The sequence below is a fragment of the Pinus tabuliformis genome, chromosome Q, assembly GCF_031772625.1.
Source record: "Pinus tabuliformis cultivar Carrire ecotype Pingquan chromosome Q, CPIR1, whole genome shotgun sequence".
NCBI classification, from domain to species: domain Eukaryota; kingdom Viridiplantae; phylum Streptophyta; class Pinopsida; order Pinales; family Pinaceae; genus Pinus; species Pinus tabuliformis.
The window spans coordinates 281,749,774-281,768,509 of NC_142296.1; the positions used below are offsets into that span (position 1 = coordinate 281,749,774).

Here is an 18,736-nt window from a genome sequence, read left to right on the forward strand (position 1 = left end):
AATTGGAGGAGGAATGACTACTCAGATGTCAAAAGAAGTCTTTAGAAACACGGAAGCCAATGAAATGATATTTTTCATTGACATAATCAGCAACTTAAGACTTCACTGTAATTTTAGATTTTCATGCCGGAGAACAAAGAGTTGCTGTTAATATCCAATTGCTAAAGAAAATGCAACCATCAAACAAATCCACATACCAACAATAAAATTTGAATTGAATTTTCACGTTAGATAAGCATGAAGTATGAATATGAGCATAGAAAGTTGTTGCTGGTATTTAATTGTTAAGAGGATGAAACGAGGAAGGTAATTTACAAAAGTTATAATAAAGTTCGAATTTTTACAGATTAAAAGCAATTAAATATAAATATGATCATAAAAGGATAGTGCTAATCTCTTTTATAATTCTCACGTCGTTAAAATAATGGACCAACCATCAAACATAAATAACATCATATTTTATATATAGCTCAAAATTTAGCTACATATGAAACCAGTAGCATAACTTACACACTAAATTTACCGGGTAAGGAAATCCGAACAGAAAACCAGGTTCCAATGGTTGTTCAGTCTATTTCGGCAATTTCAGGTTACATTATTCTTCATTGCTGATGAATATGGGCTTTCAGTCACCATTTCTCATATTTCATTTGCATAACCCTCATCAATGAAACCTCATTAATAGCTGAATTACCGCCATCTAGGTTTACAAATCTATATAATATTTTAAGTGGTTGTAAAATTTATTGATGTATGAGTAGAATATGTAGGTTGGTTATGGAGTTGTTAGTGTAATTTTTTGGAAATTTCGGTAACCGTGGAAAAATTTGAGGTAAAAATCTTAATTTGTATTATTTAAAATGGTTTTTTAACTGCATATTTAGATTCAATACAACGCCCTGAAAACCCCGCTTTGATTGTACAAAAATTAGGTATCAAACTTGCGATTTCAATAAATTATTCTCAAATTTTAAAAAAATTTAACAAAAAAACCCACCAAAAAAACATAAAAAAATCTCACAAAAACAACAACTCCGGTACAATATATTTCCACGATTAGGTTAATATATTAGAAATACTAACGTTTAGGAGTCTTCGTTGTCCTTGTTGCCTTGAAGCTTTCACATGGGCGCCCATCGAACTGATTTCACCGGCAGACGAGGTAGCTGTTCCGCAGGTGGTATCACAGATGCCGAAATCTGTACGGGCTCTGGCGGAGATGGTGACAGGTTTGGCGGTAGAACTTTTGCGGGGAGATTCTGTACGGGCTCTGGCGGAGATGGTGACAGGTTTCGTGGTAGAACTTTTACGGCGGGATTATATACGGGCTCTGGCGGAGATGGTGACAAGTTTGAGGGCGGAACTTTTGCTTCGGGATTCTGAATGGGCTGCGGCCGAGATGGTGACGGGTAGTGGGGTGATCCTTTGGCTGGAGCATCATAATTATGGACGACTGGTCTATCCTCCACACTAGTTGTAAAACATGGACGCTTTCCCAACTCTTCGTCCTCAGCCAAAGGGAAATTTGCAAGTTCTCCCAACTCGTCCACAGCAATAATGACAGTCTCAAGCCTCGTCGCAATTTTTGTGAGAAGACATGCAACCGTTGCAAGAGAAAGGCTGTCCATGAAGGCCACATCCTCGACTGTTTCGGTATTTTGGACTGCAGCAGAATCATCCGACGTAATAGGCAAGAGCCTGGTTTTGCTCGATATAACAGGCTTTTTGTTTGCTTCACCAGCAGCCTTCTTCATCCTCAAAGCTCGTGTGTTTTCGGATTTAGAAGGCTTCGCAATTTTGGTGTTGATAAAATTTGGTCTTGGGTCTTCTTCCACGATCTGCCACCTTTTACTGTCTATAAATAGCCCTGGTTGGGACTTCAAGCAATTCTGTAATTCCTCCACTGCCCTTTTCAGGTGGTTGTTCATGAGATTAATCCTGGTGCTTCGGGTCATGGTTTTGATGCTCTCCGCTAGTTCTATTATAATCTTGGAGACTCCGGCTACGATGTTCATGCATGGCTCTTTTAGGTGATTTCGAAGGAAATACGATTCCTGGATTCACGTGATTTAACAGCACTGGCTGAGCTGTTTTTCAAAAATTTAAGCTAAATCTAAATTTCAAGTTCTTAACCAAAAATTCTGTCAGACATACCTGAATCTCAGAGTTTAGGCACCCATTTAGAGCATCTACGCAATACGAGCAATAACGAATCGTTGCTCCAATTTTGACATATTGATTCCAGGGATATCTGAATCCAAATCGCCCGTGTTGTGCGAACTCCCATCTAGCAAAGTTCGCCTGCCAAAGACATATAGAACATTATAAAATGACAAAGGCAACTCAAACAGATGCAAGTCATTCATTTTGGGCATACATAAAATTGCAGATTAGGGAATACATAAAATTGCAGATTGCAGATTAACTGGCACCATTTCATAATTACATATTCTAAATCTTTGAATAGTTTAGAACTGAAAGAAAAAACTGCTATGGGATAATACCCACCAAAGCTTCTTCTCTAGCTTTTGAATTTAACACTCGCGTGTAACCTGAAGAGACCTTATTTTTGTCCGAATCTTTATCTGAAAATTCCTTGAAATACTCTGTGACGCAGCCTACAACGTAAGTAAAACAAAATCCTAGAATAAGTAAAAGAAGCAAAGGGGGATTATTAACAAATTCTATGGTTCTGGAAGCATATGAAGGTACGCTTTCAAGGTCAAAGTTGAATCTATGCTTACTTCAAAGTTTATTTCTTATTTGAAAGTCATTTTTATTTTAATGGTAGATTTTGAAAATATTTTAGAATATGATACTAAATATCAAACCTTACAAAAAAATACACATAAAATTTACTTCACCTTCGAGAGATACAGCAAGCCCTTCGAGGTTACGTATAATCAATTTGTGGAGATCATCCCCCGCCCAAATTGGGTAGATCAGTAAACTGGTCAGCATAGCTATGCCGCACCCTGAAAGTACCGTCTCGAACCGTACAAGTGCATATCCAAATAAGTCTTCCTCGCGATATCCGGAGATGGAAATGACACTGAAGGTGAGAATGAAGATCATGAATCCATAATCATATCTCGCATAGGAGGGGGAAAGCCGTGTAAATGTCGCCAATGCACCTGTACTCATATGGGACAGGCACAAACTAATTTATATGACTTATAAGAATAGACTTCTTTTAAAAAAAATGTAGTATCTATGAAACCAGATATTTCAATTTAAAACATATTTAACAGACTATAAATAACTTCTACTAAGATCTTGAAATGAAATTTAGTTGTTCCCTCTTACATTTGTAAGCATAAAAGACTTTCAATGTACTCACAAAAGAGAAACACCCCAGCAGCAAGTATAATTGGTTGGAACAGCTTTCCACCTTGACGTGCAACGAGGTTTACCAGTACAGACAACTCTCCTCCCAGGAACGTTGAGAACATTCTGTTTAATCCTTTGCCCAAGGTTGCTCCTGCCACAGTACACACCATAATTTCTAATAATCCTCTCCTTTTGTATCAACTTAAAACATCTCCTTCTGGTCAACTTAAAATATAAAAAGACTAATAATTCTTTCTTTCTGTATAACTTAAAACATTTTTTCCTTCAATCTTTTTAGGTGAGATCACATCAGTTTTTGGATTTATGATTATCAATCAAAATTCTTCTAGATTATATTAGTTTTTGGATTTGAATCCAAAAACTAATTTAAAAACTAATATGATTTATCTGTAAAAATTTTGTTTGATAATCATAAATCACTGGAGCTTCCATTATGAGAAATCTCCTTCTTGTCAACTAAAAATACCAAAAAATAAAATATTGTATAGTATATCATTTTAATATTGTGGCCATACTTATGGTAGATTTTAAAATATTTTAGAAATGTGATGAATTGAAATGATATTTTAAAAATTTAATGAATTAAAATATTCCAAAATCTATAATGTAATCATTTTCGGCCATTTTTGCATGGTACATGGATACAGGAAATATGTACGAATATAAGGAGTGATTACCTGCAGTGAATTCGAAGATCACAACCACTGTCATGACAGCCCACACAGTCATGTCGCTGAAGGAATAATACAATATACCATTGAAATAGAAGACAGAGACCAGAACAAGTGCGATTCCCACCTTCATAGCATGAAAAATTCTTCTTGGATCCTCCGCTCCATGTTGCCAGATCGCCTTGCGGAGAGAAACAACGTACGATATCAAGCCACCGAATACTTGGAGGATCTTCTCAGACACTTGTTTATGAAGGTGTTTGGGAGTTTCTGGTTCGAGGTCGAGGGAGCCTTCGGGAATGCGTATCTCCCATTCGTGAATGCTGATCTCCCATTCGATGTTGGAGACATTGACCTTCGATCTGGCCATACTTAACTTTTACGTGTGAAGATTTTGCTCCTCAGAAATCTGTTGCAGAGTGGGTATGGAAGATTTTGCTCCTTCAAAGTCTGTTGCAGAGTGGGTATGGATGATTTTGCTTCTTCTCCGGATTCTGTTGCAGAGTGGGTATGTTTCATGGCATCTCAAAGAAAATTGAACAGTTATTCAGTGAAGAAGCTTGACAGGATTATAACCAGAACGCAAACGGTATTCAGAACCGATGCAAATCTGGACTGCAAGCCTTAAAGGCCAGTGATTCTAGTTTTATGCCCCCACCAAGCCACATAGTTGGCTCTTGAGGACAATCTACGTTCCCTTTGCGTCATCCATCCATCCATTTTTCATTAATGTCAAAAGGTGTGATTCATGAAATATAGTGCAACAGATTCTTTTCCAAAAATTATGCGTGTCCCTCTACCGGGTGAAATCAGAGTGTGGGGAACACACATTTGACATTTGACGCTTACATATTGCTAATTGACAATTCACACAGTTCTTTATATAAAATAAATTAAGTACGGTTCAAAACATATGGGCTATTCATCAGTATTAGCTTAAAAAATAATCCGTAAGGGTTATCCATGATTTGACATCATGGCGTATATAAATAGCTTCTTCCGTGTTGACCCAGTTCTCAGGTATTTAATGCAGTATAAGTTAAAAACACGATGTTTTTTATTATTGGCCATGCATGTTGTGACGGCGTAAAAATTTAAACAATTGACTTTTCCATTTAAAACAAAAGTGAAATAGGTGATTCATTATTTGCAGTGCCGTATGTAACGTTTTATATAATTAATTATTTGATTTCGAGTTATAATCTTGGAGGCTTCGGCGTTGGATGGGCAAATTGTCCATCAAATAGAACTTTAAAGAAATTAAATTTCTCGGCCTTCAACATTCTGTGATAAAATATTAAAATGGGTATTACATTTACAAAAGCAATTTAACATATGCTTCAGATTTGAAATTCCTACCCTTAGTTGGGATACGATGTTCATGCATGGCTCTTTTATGTTGTGTCTCATGAAATACGATTCCTGGACTCAAATGATTTATCAGCATTAGATAAGTGATTTAAGGTAAATCTAAATTTCAAGTTGTTAACCAAAATTTCTGTAAAGCATGCCTAGATTTCAGAGTTCAGACACCCATTTAGAGCATCTATGCAATACGAGAAATGACAGATTGTAGCTTCAATTTTTACATATTCCTTCCATGGATACCTGAATCCAAATCTCCCCTGGTGCGAACCCCCATCTCGCAAAGTTTCCCTGCCGAAGACATATTAGAACATTATTGAAACAAATAAAGCAGCTCATTCATAAAAATGTCAGCCATTCTTGTATATTTTGAAATCGGATGTACAGTGATCAATTTATTTTACCACTTTTTTTAGATTTCGGAATACTTCAGAAATCTACAAATGTTCAATAGTAATGCCCAATTGTAATGGTAGATCACAGAGAAAACTACAAATGCTCAATAGTAATGCCTAACGGTAATGGTATATCACACAGTGCAGGAATTCATTTTATAGTAAAATAAAGAAAAAGCATGATTGAATAAAAGCATTATTCAATTTAGTCATTTCTGACATGATTTTATGAATTTCAATTATAATATAATTAATGGTTAACCGTATGAATATATTGCATTTGTTAGTTGGCATCCTTTTAAATTATATATATATATAACATCGACGTGAATATATTTTAATTCTAACCATTTGTTATTTGGCATCATTTTAAGTTTTATATATATATATATATATATAACATTGACGTGAATATATTTTAATTCTAAACCTTTAGTGGGAATAATTTGCCTTCGAATAATACCAACAAAAGCTTCTTCTCTAGACTTTGACTTCAACACTAGCGTGTAAGGTGCAGAGACCTTATGTTTGTCACAATACTTTTGCTTTAGCATAAGTAAGAGAAGTAATGGACTGCCATTAACAATTTTTATGGCTATCAAGTATACTAGGGTCATATATATCAAAGGGTTATGGGGTTAATTGTAAATTATGATTAAATATGGTTTGTGTTAGTTGATTATGGTGAAAAATTACTACTACACTAAGGGTATTTTTAAAACATTTTTTTAAGACAAAATAAATCTTGTTTTAAAAAGTCACTTTTTATTTTAGTTATTTTACATTTAAATTTAATATCAATTGAATTGTTTTAAATATAAAATTTAAGACAAAATCAGTTTGAGACAAAAATATTTTAAGACAAAACTTTATATTTAAGACAAAAATAGAGAAAAATATTTTAAGACAAAACTTTAAATTTAAGACAAAAACAGTTTAAGACAAAAATATTTTAAGACAACTTTATATTTAAGACAAAAACAATTTGAGACAAAAATATTTTAAGACAAAACTTTATATTTAAGAAAATGACCACTTAAGACAAAACTCATTTGAGACAATTAACAATTAAGACAAAAATATATCAATTTAAGACAATATTATCTAACAACTGCAAAATTGACTCTCACAATGCACCCTAAGTCTGCCATCTTGCGGGCTACTACTGTCTTGCACCTATACCGAGGTTAATTTTTCACTTACCATTCATGTTATCTTATATAAAGACAACGATTTGTTGGGCTCTTCATTTTGTGGGGGTAGCCGACTCTGAAGAACGCGACAACTTTTCCTTGCAAGATTTCCTGGACATCAATTCCACTTTTGTCCCTTTGATCTTTGTTGATACGATTAGAGACAATTTGTTTGTTGTTGCATTCAGCTAGTGAGTCACTTTGGTGCTTACTATTGCAAAGCAGTTGATAAACTAACTAAACTGTGGACTCCGGCTTCTCTTGGTTATGTGATTAAACCTCGAGTTTAAATTTCCCTTAATATGCATCCCCTTAGACTTTGGATCTATCTCAAGGTAATTAGCTGTAAGAAAGATTGCAATGTGGCTGGCTTACAATTAGGTGGATATTTGAAGTCCTTCCTTCATTTTTCAGCCATCATTAAACACCCAGATCGATAAGTGTACATTGCTTATGTGTATTGCCTTATGGAGTGTGATGAATCTTGCTTTCTTCCAATGGAAAAATCATAATCTTTCATTATGCAGAAAAATTACATGTAGTAGATGCCTGTGGCATATGCGAGTACCGTTGGTCCATGACCAATCCAAATCAAGTATCAAAATATGAATGGCCTAGCCATTTCCTGTACATATTCAGGATATTCGTCTATATATAAAAATAAATAAATATATACATATTTGGATAAAAAACTCTGATAAAACAACAAAAATATATATAATTAGGGTCTTTCCACCCTATGGTAATCCTGGTTTATATATGGCCTGTGGTGATATTGGTAGATGTTTGCCCCGAACTGTTCAGAGATTATCCACAAGCCTCGAGGTAGTAGTGAGCCCTCCTTGGAAAGTCTGTTAGCATCTTCATTATATTCCCTATATATATGATGACAAGAGACTGAGTTAAACACTGCTTTGTAATTGTAGAATTCATCCAAAATATTTTGTAGTGAAATAGCATGACAATGATTTTTGTTGTTGAACCAGTTGATAATGATTTTGGAATCCCCATAGATCTGAATAGAAGTGCAGTCATGTGCTAATGCAAAATGGAGTAGATGTATGAGGGTGATAAGATCAGTAAAGTAGTTTGTTCCCTCCCATAGACCTAATTGGACCTTAAAGAGATGTTGTTCAGAGATGTATAGCATGAAATCCCCTCCGCAACCATGTGGTTGGGCAACTCCATCGAAATAAGCCCATGGCTTGGATTTATCGATCCGACCAGGGGTCGAGGTTCTGCGAATGTGAGGGTTTGCCTCTTCTGGGATGTCATGATAAACTGCCACAACCTTTGCAATGAGAAGAGGCCAGTGGATAGTTTCATTCTTGAATATAATTTTGTTCCGGGTAAGCCATATAGTCCAACAGATGATGAGAGGTAGGCATTGTGCCTTAGCTCCCTGGTGTGCTGCAATCCAGTTGTTCCATGCTTGCAGAATAGAAGTGCCTTGCCATGTGTTCTGCATAGAGAGATGTTGTGTTGTAGCTTGCCAGAAATGTATGACAGTCGGACAGAGAAGAAACAGGTGCTCATTGTTTTTAGAGTCTTGTTTGCAGAGAACGCACCAGATCAGGCCGTGAATAGATCTGTGCATAAGAGCATCGCCTGTAGGAGTTTTGTTACATAAAACACTCCACATGAAGAGGCGTGCCGGGGAGGAATTTTCATTTTCCAGATCAGTTGCCACCATGTTTTAGGGTGTGTAGGCTTGCGATCCAATAGAAGTAGAATGTATCCCTGTTTTGGGGTGTATTTCCCATGATCAGCTGGAATCCAAACTAGTACATCTGGGTCCTAATTTAGGTATAAATGAGCTTCAGATAGAGCCGATAGATATGAATCCCAAGACTAATGCCATTGTGCAGGAATGTCCAGTTCAGGTGTTGTACTCCAATTTTGTCTGAAAATAGTGCTGTTCTCGAGATCAATGATGTGTGCAATCGTCGTGGTATTCCTGTGTTGAAGGTATTGTATGAGATTAGGTGGCAATCAATATCTGTTTCCCCCTCCTATCTAGGGGTCAATACCAATGCGAACAGATGCTCCATTGTTTATGCACCATACCAAACCTGATGAAAGGCATCGATTGTAGGATTGATTTCCATACTATGGAAATGCCCACACGAGGCCAGTCTGGTAATCGTACCCAATCCAATAATTGTTGCGGCCATATATATTTGTGGTATGACAGAGTCGTCCATAGATTATGTGAAGTGAGAAGGGACCAGCTTATCTTGGCTACAAGAGCTTGGCCAAAAACAGACAAGTATTTTAGTCCCCATCCCCCCCATTTTGTTGGCAATGCAATTTTCTTCCAGCTTACCCAAGCAAAAGTTTTTCCTTCCTTTTGTCTGTTCCATAGATATCGACAACATATCTGTTGGATGCGCCCGAGGATTCCTCGAGGGATCCAGGCGAGTGACATCCAATATACAGGAGTGGCTTCCAAAACTGATTTTATTAGGACAAGGCGCCCAGCTCTTGAAAGAAATCTATGATTCCAAGTTTTCAATCTCTTCTCAATTTTAATCACTAACCAGATCCAGTCAACAATCCGGTAACTGTGGGGTTTGATCCTAAAACCCAAGTATTTCAGACCATCCGAGAGATTGTGCAATTGATAGTGGAAAAAATGGAGGGCTGCTCTATCCTCCTAAGGGGTGGTGTGAGACAGAGTAATAGTAGATTTGGTCTAATTTGTAGCCATACCAGTGGATTTTTCAAAGAGGATAAGAATGTCATGGAAGGAGGTAGAATCCATGATGTTGCAATCCAGGAAGATCATAACATCATCAATGAAAAGGAGATGTGTGAGATGACAGAGTTCATTCATTTTCAATCCTTTGAGTCTGCCTTCCCTTTTTGCGGTGCCAATGAGCCTGCTGAGACCTTCCATCACTATTAGAAACAGAAGGGGAGACAGGGGGCATCCTTGCTAGAGTCCACGTTCGACATGAAAGAAATGGGATGCAGAGCCATTAATAAGTACACTGAAGGATGCCGAGGTTATGCAGCAGATAATCCAGTCTGTGAAGGCCAGAGGGAATCCTAAGTGGATCAGGATAATCTTAATGTAGAGCCAGCTGACATGATCAAATGCCTTCGCAAGATCTATCTTGAGGATAATGCTTTTCAGATTTTTAGATTTGATAGAGTGAATGGCTTCCTGGGCTGTGCCTATGGCCTCATGGATCTGTCTATTTTGGAGAAAGGCAAATTTCTCATGAGAAATGTGATGGGAGAGTATAGGGCAGAGCTGATTTGGAAGGATCTTTGCAATTATTTTGTATAGGGTATTGCAGAGAGAGATGGGTTGGTACTCATTGAAGGATATAGGAGAGTCAGATTTTGGGATGAGAGCAATAAAGGTGGCATTGATAGCCTCATACATCTTTCCAGAGGTCCAACACTCTTCTACTACATTGAGAAGGTCATTCCCAATGAGGTCGAAAAAAGCTAAGTAGAATTCGATGGGCCAACCATCTGGGCTAGGGATTTTATCTTTCTGAAACCATTTTAAAGTCCCTTTAAGTTCATCTCTGGTGACGGGAGAGGTTAGCTCAGCTGCCTCTTCCGGATCAACAAAGCTTGGGAAGTGCCCTGCTACTTGAATGATATCAGCTAGGTTTGAGGCAGGTGGCTCCTTGTAGAGCTGTTTGAAATGTGAGATACCCAACTGTGATATTTGATTGAAAGTTTTTGCAATACTTCCATCCAGTGTGGGAATTTGCCAGATGGTGTTGGAGGATTTTCTTCCCTTGGCAAAGTTCTGGAAGTACCTTGTGTTCTCATCCCTTGCTTTGAGCTAGATAGCATGGCTCTTGAGTCTCCAAGCTTCCTCTCTTTCCTTCAGAATTCTAGCTCTTTGATTTTCTTGCTCAATCAAATTTAACTTGGCTTCAGCACTTAAGAATCCCCTATGTTGTTCATCCATAAGGTGCGCCAAGGATGATTCAATAGAGGTGAGAGTATGGGAATCCCTTTGGAGTTTTTCCTTTGCCCACTTGATAGTGAGCTTCTTGAGATGCAGAAGGTTTTGACAGAAGCCCTCAACCCAAGTGTGTCCTTGGGAGGGAGGATTTTGCATCCAGAAGTCTGTGACCAGATTAATATAGGAGGGATCCAAAAGCCAAGATGAATTGAACTTGAACAAAGATTTGGGCTTGATAGGACCAAATATTTCAAGGTAGATAGGCAAGTGGTCAAATATGCCTTCGGTTCCAACCCACTGCCTATAATGAGATAATCGTTGCATCATCATATTTTTAAGAATGAAACGATCCAGTCATCTAGCGAGGGTAGCTTCACCCACTCTTCTATTCCTCCATGCTGGTAGGGGTTTGCTCATAGGAATATCTATGAGGTGAGCTTGATTAAGGAGGTTTTCCATGATATCAAAGAGTGGGTCATTCTGTGCCGATGAACCCCAAGACTCACTATATCCAATGGAAAAATTTAGGTCCCCGCCCAAGATGAGATTGTCTAGTGAGGTAAGAGATAGATTTAGGAGCTGATTCCAGAAAGCCTCGCATCCTTGACACGACCCATAAACATTCATGACACGGAGATCCATCCCCATCTCAACAGGAAAAAAAATCGATGCCAATGAACCCCTTTCCACCCCAGGCTGAAATTAGGTTTATGGTTCGGGGATTGTATCCCAAAGCCAATCCACCTGTTCATCCAATAGCATCAAGAGCAAGGAATTCCCATCCTGGGCTTATATTCTGCAGAATATGAATGATAAGTTGGGCTTCACCGAGGGTTTCTTGAAGAAGGATAATATCTATAAGCTCAGCAGTAAATAGCCTATGCAGGGCTAGCTTTTTGGGTGAGCTAGCCATACCCCTGCAGTTGAAGGATATGAATTTCATGGGGGAACCATATCAAGGGTATTCTTCACTCTAAGAACCCGATCTAATGAAGTTTTCCTACCTGAGACCACCTTAGCCCCAGCTCGGAGAATTGCATGTGAAAGGTAAGATTTGTGCCCACGAAGGGGTTTGATGGTTGATGACGGGAGGGACAACCCAAGACCAGAGAGTGTTTTTTGGGAGCCCCTAGAGGGAGGGCGAGATCGTAGGTTATAAGGATGAGGGGGAGTCGGGGAAGGTCATGATAGGGAAGAGGTGGTCTCCGGGTGGATAGTAGGGGCAGTAGTGGAGTAAACCAGGTGATGGGAGAGAAGTGGGCAAGGAATTGATGAGGGAGAGATGGAGCGATCCTGAACCAGTGCATTATGCAGATGTTGTGCAGAATATGGATGAGCAGAAGATAGAACAGGGGAATAAGGGAGAGGAGTACCCGATGATCGGGCTGCTTCAGATGCTGCCCTAGCTCAAGGTGAAGGTGGAGATGGGGGTCCCGAAGATTTGACTGTAGATTACCGGACTGGTTGGGAAGGGGTCGCCATCCGAGATGTTGTAGGTACTATAGATGGAGCCTTCCTGGAGATGTCAAGGGTATCCTTACCACTGCCTACCTCCTTTTCCATTGCTGCTTCCTGGGGTTTCGAGACTAGAGGACATTCCTTATAGAGATACCCTACCTTGTGGCAGCGTTGGCATCTAAATGGTACACCCTCATAATCCAGGATTTGAACCATAGTAAAATTTTGCCATTGCAGGGTTATTTTTTCTTCCAAGCCCTCCCGAGTGTCCAAATGCACTAGAATGTGAGCTAGGGTTCGATTTTTGGACTGTACTATGAATTTTTTGTAATCCAAGAAGGCGCTAAGGTATTCCCGATTCGCACAGACACTTCTTCAGACTAGTACTAGAGAGGTAACCCTAGTAACCATACCCACAGAGGCCTAGCTCCTATCTACTCTCTTTCTGAATCGAAGAGAGGGCTCCATTTTTTGAGCAACACCAAAGCCATTTCAATATGCCAGTATCGTGCAAGAGCTAGGTTCATGTATTCCTCAAGGGAAAAATGAAGCGCAAACCATCCTTGAGGTAGTATCTGAACCTCCGGGAGCTGTATGAAAATTTTTCCCCAGATCTCTTTAACCCACAACCCCAATCGCTCTGCCGTATAGGTTCTTCCACGAACCCTGCCCACCAGAACTTTCCCTGCTTTGTCAACAACTTCACCCATGGTGAGTCCTTCGCCAAAATTTATGGTGTAATCCTTTCTAGATGCCTTAACGCTCTCTGTTTTCCTCTTCCTCGTATGTGGAGCAGTAGGGTGGTCCTGTAATGAATCCGAGTGGCTATTTGCTTCTAGGTGTGGCTCCACCGACCTAGCTAGGATTATTGGGGTATCGAAATAGCCAGAAGGAGTTGTGTCCTGAGTCACCTCGCAAGCTCCGGGGTGGTCAAGAGTCTTCAGTGTCTCTACAGCCGCATCAGGGTCGGTTCCCAGACGAGATGATGGATTCTTGGAAAAATAGAGGTTTGCAGTGGGTGTAGGGTCGAATAGAGGAGACGAACAGGTAGTTAGGAGGTTTAGGGTACTAGGAGATAGCGGTGGGTAGTCGAGAGCAGGTGAGTCAATGGAGAGGGTCCCAGTGTGTAGGGTGGAGGTCGTAAGCCCGAGGAGGGAGATAACCAACGTCAGATACGAGTTGGACGGTGCTAAGGAGGTGGGAACCGACCTAAGGTTAGGGTTACAGAAGATGGCCTACTCCAGATCGGAATTCGACAAGTAATCTACGACGCCCAACTCCATATCGTCCATGCTATACCTTGGAACGGTAGACTGACTATTACTATCAACAATTGGACGCAGATGCAGGTGAGAAATTGTGAGATACGGATGATGTTCGGAGGTTACGGTGACTGCAGCTAACCGTGATCTGAATTACGGCTAGGGTTTGAGCAGGTGGAGTTGCAGCGCGCCATCGAGCCTTCGCGTGATGAATCTTGTTACATTGTGAATGGTGCAATATCTTGTGTGTTTGTAAATGTAAATTAATGTCTGAGTTTTGACGCTCACTTTGTCTTTGTGATTATAATGGTGTCATGTATGCACACGAATTTTAAAGTGTGCCTAGAATATGTTGTTCATTATTATGTGCATGGTGAATGTTATGTGTTCATATTCAATCAGTTGATTTCCAAATTTATGGGTATACTTAGTTTAACCAATCCCTACACTAGTTATTCTGTCAAAACTAAGAATTTAGGTATTAAGAATTGGGCCATGAGTCTCCTTAAAACTACAGGAGGGTGGGCACACAACAGTTGTAGTTTTGCTTTATGAACCTAGCCTAGGTTTCTTTTTAGTCCATATACACTATGTTTTCAAGGTCGAGAGGAAGTGGGAGAACATGAATTTGTTGACATGTTAGCAAGTCCAACACCTAGTGGGCACTGGTGAAACCACACCCTAGTGGAACCATGTTGTGTGTATAGACACCAACCATAATCCATTGACCCCAGTGATCAAATCTAAGGTAAGGGTAGGGTTTATACACTTGGCCAAATTGTTATTTTATTTTGGGTGAGAATCCTAAAGGTCAAGAGTGTGGTCCAGGAAGAATTGAGAGTGTTGGGAACATTTTTAGCTTCCCATCGCTGAGATATTTGTACCCTACAACACCCTAAGAGTGTAAAAATTAATATAAATTTGCTACTACTGATGTATTTGAACTAAAAACAAGAGATTACAAATTTCCTCTACTATTTTATGAAATGGAAATCACAATTTAGAAACACATGCAATGACATGCAACCATAAAAAAAAGCACAAGAACACGATTATTTATAGGGAAACCCAACAGGGAAAAACCCTTTCACTGCTTTTCATTAATCATATGAGAATGAGAAACTATTACAATGTCTTGCTTCAATCCTAAAGCACACCCTTCAATGTAAACATGTTCTCCTATTGATTGTCCTACTATGGCCAACACTTAGTCAATTCAAGGCCCCATCTTTCTCCTATTTCCTTGCACGATTCCCAAGGAAATTAACTCCTAAATAATAGGGGAATTCACTATTCCCTTGTGCAAATCCCAAGTAATTGATCGTCTGCCTCAATGCCCAACATGTACACTCAACTAGTATACAATTAATAATTACAATGTGCCTTTTCCTCCACTTTAGTTTGGAAATTCAAATTCCATGCATGTCTGGGTTATTTTTAGTTGATTGACTAGTTTAATGGAGAGATCATTGAGTTAACAACAATTCTACTACTCAACTGACTCAACTAGTTTCTTGAGCTCAGTTAATTGAGTCAAACTGAAAATAGTTGAATTAGATTGCTAAATTTTAGCAACACTACATGCACAACTCTACTTCTAGCCTATAACTAGTATTTACTAAGTAAACAAGTAGAGAAGGCCATGTCACACAAGTTAACTTCCATCCAAGTCATCTTGTTGATTTGGAAAATCGAATTACTAAATTTGACTAAGGAACAAGTCAAATTTAGCCTTTCTTGCTACATTTTCTAACCCTCCATCTTTGCAAGAAAGGGATTTTGAACCACCCATATCCTGTGCCTATGGAATTTGAATTTTCCTCTTGAGAATTCCTTTTTAGTTGGAATGTATTGTAACATCATAATTCTCCTCTGCACACAATTCTGCAAGTGATGGTACTTGATATCAATGTGCTTGGACCTGTTATGAAATACTGGATTCGCAAAGAGTTTGATACAACTCTGATTATCACAATAAATCATTGTCAAATCCATCTGTTGATTGAAAAGACCCACAAGTATTTTCCTCATCCATATGGCCTCACATGCTTCTTGACTTGTAGCCATGTATTTAGCCTCTGTTGAGTTGAGTGCCACATACCTTTATTTCCTACTATACCAGGAAATAGTTTCAGACCCAACACTAAAGATAACACCCAAAGTACTTTTCTTGTCTAATGGACTCCCTACCCAATCTACACTAGTTAAGCCTTGGAGCTTCACTCCCTTTGTCCTCCTCTACCATACCCATTCTTAGTTGTGCCTCTGAGGTACCTCAACACATGATTTGTTGCCTTCCAATAAAGCTTAGTGGGATTAACCATGGCTTGAATCAACTAATTAGTTGCATAATGTATGTCAGGCCTTGTGTTCACCAGATACATCAAGGATCCCACAAGATATTTGTAGATGGTAGCATCTATGCCTCTCCTAAAGAAGCACTCTCCTTCCTCCAGTTTGTAGCTAGAGGTGTGTCCATAGGCTTGTAGTTCTCCATGTAAAATCTCTAAAGTATTCGGAGGCGTGCTTTCCCTGACTCACAAACATCTCACCATCACCCTACCATACTTCTAGCCCAAGGAATTAATGTATCAATCCCATGTCCTTCATCTCTAAATCACTACTCATCTCCTCTAAGTATTAAGTCATCAACATACACTACCAAGATACGAAACTTGACATATACCAAAATGTGATAGAGGTTGGCATCTAGTTCACTTTTGGTGAATCCCAATCAACTGATATATGTATAAATTTGAGTGTACCATGCTCAGGGTGCTTGTTTGACACCATACATGGCTCTTTTGAGTCTACACACATCTCCCAGTCATATGTCTCAAATCCCTTTGGCTGCTCTATGTAAATTTCTTCCTCAACAACACCATCGAGAAAGGTGGTATTCACATCCATCTGGTGGATCTTCCACCCCATCTATGTAGCTAATGCTATAATTGTTATGATCGAGGAATATCTTTCCACAGGTGCAAATGTTTCCTCATAGTCCACTCCCTCTACCTAAGAGAAGCCTTTGGCCACAAATCTAGCCTTGTACTTCTCGATGCTCCCATCAGTTGCATGCTTCACTTTGTAGATCCATATAGAACCAACTATTGACTTGTTCTCTGGCCTTGGCACCACCTCCCATACATTTTCTTCATGATGGAGTCATACTCCTCCACCATGGCATCAACCCACACTGGTTGAGAAATTTCTTCCTCAAATGAAGAAGGCTTTGATTCAATGAGCTCTATAATGAGAGCCATATACCCAATGTACTTATCTCGTGACCTCATCTTCCTATGCTAAGATGAAGGAGCTCCCACATGCTCTCGTGCATCTTGTACCAATCTATCAACTTCTCTGGTTCTCTTCCTCCCCTTTACGAAATATTCTGGTTAAGTGGGTGCCTCCACTCGACCTCTTGTTTACTCCTCTGCATGTGTCTGCTCCAAAACCTCCTAAATCTTTGCATCAAGCTCCTCCTATGATGAATACTCAACTCTCACTCTAGAGAGCATCTCATAGCCTTCTCCTCATCAAATTTGACATCTCTCCTCATTACTATCACCCTCAGTGACAACAAATACACCCTATAGTTATGTGGTGTCTCTATGTATCCTACAAAGACTCCCATCTCAGTTGCAGGCTCAATTTTCTTCCTGCTATCCTTGGAGACATGCAATACATAGTAGCTCCAGAAATTCCAAAATGAGATACAGTTGGCTTCCTCCCATAGAAAGCTTTAGGTGTGATCATGCCAAGTATTCTATGAGGACTCTGGTTCTACAAATAGACTGCGTTGTTGCATGCTTATGCCCATAGGTGTAATGGTAGCCCCTGATCATGCAACATGGCTCTTGCTACTCCCACTATTATTTTGTTCTTTCTTTCAACTACCCCATTTTGTTGTAGGTTATGGGGTGTTATCAGTTCTCTTCTAAGACCATCTTTGGCACAAAATTACTTAAAGGTGCTAGATACATATTTTCCTCCATTATCACTTCTCAGGGCTTTCAATTTCTGACCAGTATCCTTTTAAACCAATTCTTTGAATTCAAATTTTTTTGAGAAAACTTCATCTTTCTTTCGCATGAAGAAGATGCAATATTTTCTTGAAAAGTCATCAACAAAAATAACATAATGCTTGTGTTTTGTTGTAGAGGTTGTAGAAAATGGTCCACATATATTAGAGTGGACTCACTCCAATATTACTCTAGCTATGTTATCTTGGACCTGGAAGGTGGATTTGACACATTTCCCCAATGTGCATCCCTTGCAGACATCATGTTGGTGAAGGGTGCATTTCGGGAGACCGGTGGTAATTTGCTGCATGATTTTTAAGGCCCCATGGTGTAAGTATCCCATGTGTATGTGCCAGATTTCTCCAACATCCCAACTCTGCACTTCTCCTACCTTGCTACTTAGTGCAATGCAAGCTTCCACCTCAAGTTTGTATAGGTTCTTCACACAAACTCCAATTTGTTTCACTTGCCCGATAGCTACATGTCTCAGAAAGGATTTCCCCTTAATGAAAACAACATCATAGCCATGATCCTCCAATACAACTATAGAGATCAAGTTCTTCTTCATCCAAGTACATACATGACATATTTCAAATGAAGATGGGAGCGTGACTCCCTCTTAAAGGTTATAGTACCAATTCCTTTGGTATTGTACCATCCATCATCCCCAATTTTTATGTGCATATGGAGATTCTTCTCCTCTAGGCTACTAAAGAATGTTTTACATCATGTCATATGGAACCAGGCACCTAAATATATATACCACACACTCCCCATTATAGTGTTTTCCATACATATAATCAGGGTGAAGTCTAATTCGAATTTTGAGGCAAGTGCTTCACCTCCTTCTCCTCTTGAAGGCTTCTTGCTATACTTCTTATGCGAACACTTTGTTGCATAGTGCTTGAATTCATGGCAATGAAAACAATTTATCTTGCTCAAGTCCTTCTTCTTACCATTGTTCTGGCTAGTCTATGGTTTTCTTTGGGCCTTCTTTCCCTTTCCCTTCTTTTCCTTTCATACCAAGGGAAAATTCTCTTCCTCCTTAGATTTGGATGTTACTCCATCTCTAGTGTTTCGTTGAA

The 18,736-nt window shown here is 39.1% G+C and overlaps 1 protein-coding gene across 1 annotated transcript; it reads right to left on the reverse strand.

Moving 5' to 3' along the window:
• Positions 1–1,089: 1,089 nt before the first annotated feature.
• On the reverse strand, positions 1,090–4,621 carry LOC149219331 (aluminum-activated malate transporter 10-like). The gene is made up of 6 exons (XM_089382575.1): positions 4,029–4,621; positions 3,341–3,481; positions 2,865–3,134; positions 2,509–2,618; positions 2,155–2,301; positions 1,090–2,054 (listed from the first exon to the last, which is right to left on the reverse strand). The coding sequence occupies exons 1-6, from the start codon at positions 4,390–4,392 to the stop codon at positions 1,122–1,124; spliced, it is 1,965 nt and encodes a 654-aa protein (XP_089238701.1). The 5' UTR covers positions 4,393–4,621; the 3' UTR covers positions 1,090–1,121.
• Between the last annotated feature and the right edge of the window lie 14,115 nt (positions 4,622–18,736).

Coding starts and splice junctions, on each gene's coding strand:
- LOC149219331 (XM_089382575.1), bottom strand. CDS start 4,392: ATGGCCAGATCGAAGGTCAATGTCTCCAACATCGAATGGGAGATCAGC. Junction 3,482..4,028: donor GATCTTCGAATTCACTGCAG/GTAATCACTCCT, acceptor GTACTGTGGCAG/GAGCAACCTTGGGCAAAGGA. Junction 2,302..2,508: donor AAGCTAGAGAAGAAGCTTTG/GTGGGTATTATC, acceptor TGTCTTTGGCAG/GCGAACTTTGCTAGATGGGA.